General features: G+C 38.3%; 1 protein-coding gene across 1 annotated transcript; it reads left to right on the top strand.

The window, feature by feature from the left end:
* The first annotated feature begins 1,286 nt into the window (after positions 1–1,286).
* Positions 1,287–6,384, top strand: LOC139119651 (histamine N-methyltransferase-like). Its single transcript, XM_070683481.1, has 4 exons — positions 1,287–1,352; positions 2,761–2,944; positions 3,941–4,276; positions 4,794–6,384. The coding sequence occupies exons 1-4, from the start codon at positions 1,320–1,322 to the stop codon at positions 5,144–5,146; spliced, it is 906 nt and encodes a 301-aa protein (XP_070539582.1). The 5' UTR covers positions 1,287–1,319; the 3' UTR covers positions 5,147–6,384.
* Positions 6,385–6,611: the final 227 nt, after the last annotated feature.

Genomic DNA, 6,611 nt, shown 5'->3' with positions numbered 1-6,611 from the left:
CCTTAGAAGTTAAACTTACTCCCCGTGGAGAGCTTACGAAGGTGTGAAATACTTCCCGTTATCAGTGTTACAAGATACGACGTCGGGCAAACTTCGGAAAGCCGAAAAAAGTCGACTGGAGAGGATTTTGTGACACGCCCACATTGCATTTTCCTTTTGCCATATTTAATAATCGCGCCCTAAACGATAAACGAAATAAACATAACTGTTCTATATAGCATCAACGGTTTTTCTGTGATTTTGCAACATGGGAGTTTCACCAGACCTTTAAGATAAAATACGAAACATGTACTGCAATCTCTGTTGCACTGTAAATGTACTAAGTAACGCTTATACTAAATCTGATACGTGAAATTTGCATCGCTTTTATTCCAATCAGTAATGATCCCCTTGCGCTGCATACTTGAGGACATGAGAGATAGTATTGGTGTGGAAAAATAATCGCAATCATACCAATCCATAGGCTAATCCAATGACATTAGGTCAGAATTCGTAAGACAATAGTTGTAAACATAGACACAAAACAGTACAGAACAGACAGTAAATAGACGGTACACAAACAAAGTCATATTCATGAAAGAAAGGTATATGGACCTCTGGCCAGAAGACCAAGAAGTGATGTCAGGTGTTTCGAAAATAGTAAGCGCATCCTGCTCCACATGTGGCACCCGTCATATATCAACCTGTCAGTCGGATAGATAGTGGTCACTAACTAAGGGCCCATGTCACCGATGCCATCAGCAATCATATGCCGAAGAGAGATATTGTATTTATCTACCAGCTTGCGATACCTGCAAAAAAAAAGCGTTTGAATGTAGAGACAAGTCTTGCTTACAAGACTTACACGAACATCCGAAACTGGTCAAGAGTTTGACTATCAGCAGATTAGAAAAGGCGCCCTCGGTAGTTTATGGGCACAAAGCCCCACCAGAGATCTTTGTACCGCATTATTAAAGGATTACGGTAAGGCTTCGAACATGTACATCTCATCACTAACCGTGTAGTTGTCCAAAGTATAAAACTGTGCCGAAGCTTTAGTATCATTATGATGTTATAAAGTATGGTTCATTCTCAGAGAATACTGCTGGACATCGTATCACCACTGGTAACTGCAGGGAACACGAGTCTATTTCACGACGTTACCCAGACATTGCAATGACCTATAAGGGTAGAAGTCAGCGTGATGCATTTGATAAGTTTTCCTTGATTTTGCCACGGAGTTCGCTATTCCAAATTTGTCTTCCTGTATTGTACGACTTTGACTCTATCTTGATGCTTATTTACAGATACGAAACATAACTAGCTCGGTAGCAGGGTGTATGTCCTCGCGACAAGGCAAAATTGTTCGAAAGGTGAGTGATGGCCCAAATGACCTACTTTTCTTGTATAGGACCTATAGCAGGTCACGACTAAAATCCCATTTAAATCGCGGTAGGATTTGACTTGGAATTTAAACTGTAAAATCGCAAATTTATGGTTAGCGGACCTCTGTAATTCATCTCCTCATATTATGCCATTTGTAACCTTGACGGCTATTGAATGCAGTGACTTGTGGTTGGTTTGTCCATGAGGTGAAAACATCCATGGTTTGTTTTAACATCCAACACTCAATCGTACGCTCCTATCACACAATCATGATTCCTGCTGCATTAACTTCACTTATACCCACTTTGCTGGTTATATACTATCGTTTCTAACTTCATTACCGCGTAAGAAACCTTTTATTTAGTTCAGGCTTTTCATTAGTCAGAACGGCGACAAGCGTAAGATTTGGAATCCTCTCTGAGACTGACCTTTGACCTTAGTCTGCGAATGTCAGACGATGCGCAAATCTAGGTCACTTATCGGAAGGGGTCTAGAGTTGTCGTATAAATGGACCGACAAAGCAACTAAGGACAATATTCTCAGTTAAAAAGAGGATATTTCTTTGTATGATTCTAAACGCCTTCAATCATCTACTCTACATTTTTTACGCGTCTTTTCTTAAATGCCAATTATGGTCCCAACCCTTCGATGCAAAATTTGCACCCCATTTTATTAAAGATTTATTTTCAAGCATGTTTCAGTAGTAAAAACTTACTTCATATCAATATTTTAGAGGGGAAAGTTTGCGTGGCTTTAGCTTGTTTTGACACGATTTTCCGGTATTCAAAAGTGTCGAATGCTAATCTGTTATGAAAGACACACTTTCGGAAGTTTGATTAACGTGGTCACTATCATGCTTGGTGTATTAACTTTAAGATTGTGAAACACAGAAAGCGAGAACATATTCAACTTGAGCATTTGAATAAGAAGAATAGGATAGCAAACATCTGGACAACAAGCTAGTTTTATCTCAAGTCTCAAGTACATCCAAGTAAACAGACTTGAGACTTGGAGTTAGTGATGTTTTACCACTGGTGACCCAAACGATATCGTGTTAGGATTGAAGAGGATGCATCAAAACTAACATAGGAACGCTTTCTTCATTTCTTGTGCATTTTTACCATTCATGACATGTCTTGATCTATCGGCAGTTCTTCAGATCCCCCGTTAATTTTGTGACGCCTTTACTGATGTCCATAGTTTATTTCACCGCCTGATGTTTTACTCAATCAGTACACGATACTTCGTTGAAATAACTTAATCTAAGCACAGGGTATTGGCCAGTCTTGGGTATGTTATGAACTCATTTATATCTAACGATCCTGTCGTGAAGACATAGTGTTATAAGTTTATAAGTTCTGGGATGCAGTGTTTTAATAATTTATCTAATTTCAGGACAAAATGGCGTACGAGAGAAAGCTGATGGTATATTATGAAGAGGAGTATTTTCAAAGATACAAAACAACGATGAAATATGCACTAGATCTCGATGACCAACAACAGAAAAGCAGAGCCAGTACTTTCAGTAATTTCAGGAAAGATTCTGAACTTTGTGTCCTAGCAATAGGGACATCCAATGGTATGTTACAACTATCTTGCACGATTACCTGATGAGTTTATTTATGTTTCTTATATACTTTTTGTATACTTTCCTTGTCATGTGGTGTGGTAAGGCAAACACCTTTGGATGAGGGCATGGCGTGAGGCTAACCTTAAATTCAAATTAAACTGGTGAAAAAACCGCTGCTACGACTTATGAGGGAAACTTTTCATATGGTTTGTGAATCGTTTTCAATTGTTTTGTGAATCGAAACTGAATTGACAAGGATTCACGAATATACTGTAAAGAGCAAAATCTTAAAACGTTAGGGTCAGTATGTATGTCCTATATGTTTTCGCTATCTCTTAAATAGAGTACAGTGGGTTTGGTGTGGATACCAGAAACACTACCATCTCTTCTATCTGAACACCAGGCTCAAGTCCCTCTTAATTTTTTTTCAGCATTTTACAAAATGATGAACTAGATAACTTCTTATATATTACAGAATTATCACAATAGATTAAACGGGCAGCCATTCAGTCACATTAATATTGTATAACATCTATGCATCGGGTTCGCAGTTTCCTCGATTTGTATTCGAGTGTATCTCCAGAACTGTCTTTGCGATGATTTTACCATTGAAACGCTTGATAGTATGTTTTAACTCTCAACTTCTTTCGTTCAAATACGATAATTGAAGTTGCTGCTTGCATACACATAGATAGATAGATAGATAGATAGATAGATAGATAGATAGATAGATAGATAGATAGATAATCTACATACATACACACACACACACACATACATACATACATACATACATACATACATACATACATACATACATACATACATACATACATACATACGCACGTATGTACAGATAGACAGAGACAGACAGATAGTCGGACAAATACTAGACAGACACTTACACATACACATACATGTACGTGTATTGTAATTTCATTTCATTTCATTTGATGCAAACCTTACCTATGTTAAGCTAATTTTATTTTGCCTATCAACCAACAGGAATCAAAGACGCTGGAATCATCAATGTCCTGTTATCTAGTAACAACTGTGTTCAATATGTCGTCGTAGACCCTTCCAAATGTGCAATCAATGAATTCAAACACACATCGATGGCAAAGCAATCCGAGGGCCATTGGGAAGGTGTTAAGTTTACCTTTCATCAAAAAACCATAGAAGAGTATCTTGATGATTCGAGAAAGACAAAGGAGCAGTCTAAATTCGACATCATTCACGCTCAACATTGCGCTTACTTTTTTCCCGATCCTGGTCAAGTATTCCTAGGTCTTTACGAACTTCTCAATAAGGGAGGGCTGTTGCTCAACGCTTTGTGTTTTGGTGAGTATGCCTGGTACGAAACTGTCCAAGTCGAACAAAGTCTTTTGTACTACTTGTATTTCTGCAAATAGAACCTCGCTACTACTCCTAACGACGATTGTCGTTCAGTCGATGGGAACATAGAGGGCGTTGTACGAGCTCAATTTTAGCGTTAATTCTTGAAGGAGCAATCATGGTTCAAGATTTAACGTCATGCCTACCTCATAAACATCCAACGCTGCGTTATCTGGGCGTCTTATGTTGACAAATTGACCACAAAGCACACTTTTTTGGTGCTTTTCAGGAACAAAGAAATTCCGCAAATGTATCAGAGCCATTTGCTGATTTTCATTTAGGTGCCAAATCAAAAAAGTTCACCGTAAAAGTATAATTAAAGCACTGTCGTTCCGTGACTAAAGAATGGCTGACACGTCTACTATATCACGTATAGATATGTACAAATTTGATGTGGCCGAAGAAGTTTACGTTGAAATTCTACTGAATGTTTGAGTTAATATCGTACTTTGAATCATTTCAGGTGCTTGGGAGAGAGCAGCAGAAGAGATGGCGAAGTATTATCCTTACCCGACCATGAACTGCAACGGATCGGCAACTCTTCGACAAATACTACACCGACAAATGCCCGACACCAATATCCAGTATTTTTCCAGAAAATTTGCCATCAAAGTAGACGAATGCTTCAAAGAGGAGTCTTCAGACGGAAATATGATTCTTGACTTCATACTGCAGATACTTGACACCAGAAAGAATACACCAGATAGACAGTTTAGTGAAATCATGTCGTTTTTCAAAGATCAGTGCTGCTACACCGTCGACGGGGAGCTACTTTTTGACGGTGATGAAGAAGACATCGTCATCATCAGAGAATAAATCGAAACAAAGGACGGACAGTTCCAACTATTTTTAAGATCTGTAAGTTTGTAGACTGACAGATTCGGCCGTGTGCTGGCGTAGTGTAGGGTCCGAGACCGCGGAGTGTCATAGCGTCCGCACGCGGAAGAATCTTTCAGCCCAAAAAGTTTGTCGTTGCGACAGGGTCGAATAAAGGAAATGAGTACATGACATATATACCTGAGACTGGATACTACTTCCTTGAAATCATATTTATTTTACCATTACTTGTGTGTGAATACTTAAAACATTTGCTGCTGGAAATGAACGTGGGCACCAGAAACAGCAAGACAAAACGAACCCTTGGATCTAAGGATATATTTGAACTGAGTCACGTACATATATCAAGCAAATTCGAGACAATTACAACAGATGAAGTATGGAAGGCTATTTGTGTTTATTTAGAATTTTTGTAGCGGAGAACATATTACTGTAAACGCTGTTTATCATTTTCTGGGAAATTGTAAAAATGTATGGCAAAGGGGAAAGGAGAGAAGAAGGTAGTGTATTCACTACATTTCTTCACCTGTGACCTCACACAATTATCTCTATATTATGGTCAATTCACATAATCCATTACACTTCACGGCACGTCGTTGAAGTATAATCATGTCAAGTAAGAGGGACGGATCTCATGAAATAGAGTTCTTACAATGGATAACTTTTTTGTCAGTTGCAGATGTGAAAATAGGTATACACATACCTCTCGATAGAGGCATGCTGCAACATTACGTTGAAATTAAATGGAATCAACTTTTAGTCATCCTCTTCTCACAAATGTACCTTGAACTCGAACAGGCTGAGTTTTGGAATTTGCATTTCTTTTCGAAGTTTATTGAGCGTTCAGTTTTCAGTCAATTGAATGCGTATTTATGCCAACATATGTAGTTTGCCAAATGATTAAGTGGGCATTCCCCTCGGAGTCCAGAGTAAGTTTCCTACGCTCACTTGAAAAAAAACAAATGACGATAGTATATTGATTTAAGGCAGTATGTGTCTCGAAGGTGAAAGATTAAAGTTTGCTCAAACTTCCTAAAGGAATCTTTCAACCATTCTCTTTCATAATCAAGAATAAAAATCGGAGGTCACCGTGCAAATTTAGGTACTAGAGAAACAATTAATCCAAGATTACCGATATTTGAAATTCAAAATGGCTACCATCCCTGTGTTAACTCTATGGAGAAAAATAAAAAAACTTTGAATTTCGTCGAATTTAGAAAAACTAAGCCGGTAAAAAGTTTTTTTTACATCGAGACCTTTAAGATGAACCCCCACAAGTGGAATATTAGAAGATAATTGTAAAAGTTTGAGAGTCCGAATGTCTGTCCCAGAGGCGCGTTCTACCTAACTGTCCGCTGTCTTCGGCCAGACTGATCCCAACGTTGTATTACACAGACTGTATTATAATTATGGATTGCGGTGGTTAACGCTGTCTTTGTGTGCT

Source organism: Ptychodera flava, chromosome 20, assembly GCF_041260155.1.
Source record: "Ptychodera flava strain L36383 chromosome 20, AS_Pfla_20210202, whole genome shotgun sequence".
Classification (NCBI taxonomy): Eukaryota; Metazoa; Hemichordata; class Enteropneusta; family Ptychoderidae; genus Ptychodera; species Ptychodera flava.
This window is presented reverse-complemented; position numbering and strand designations above follow the sequence as displayed.

Excerpts from the sequence above, each read along its gene's own strand:
- LOC139119651 (XM_070683481.1), top strand. The coding sequence starts at position 1,320 with ATGTCCTCGCGACAAGGCAAAATTGTTCGAAAG. Across the intron at positions 1,353-2,760 it reads AAGGCAAAATTGTTCGAAAG|GACAAAATGGCGTACGAGAG; the intron begins GTGAGTGATGGC and ends ATCTAATTTCAG. Across the intron at positions 2,945-3,940 it reads AGCAATAGGGACATCCAATG|GAATCAAAGACGCTGGAATC; the intron begins GTATGTTACAAC and ends ATCAACCAACAG.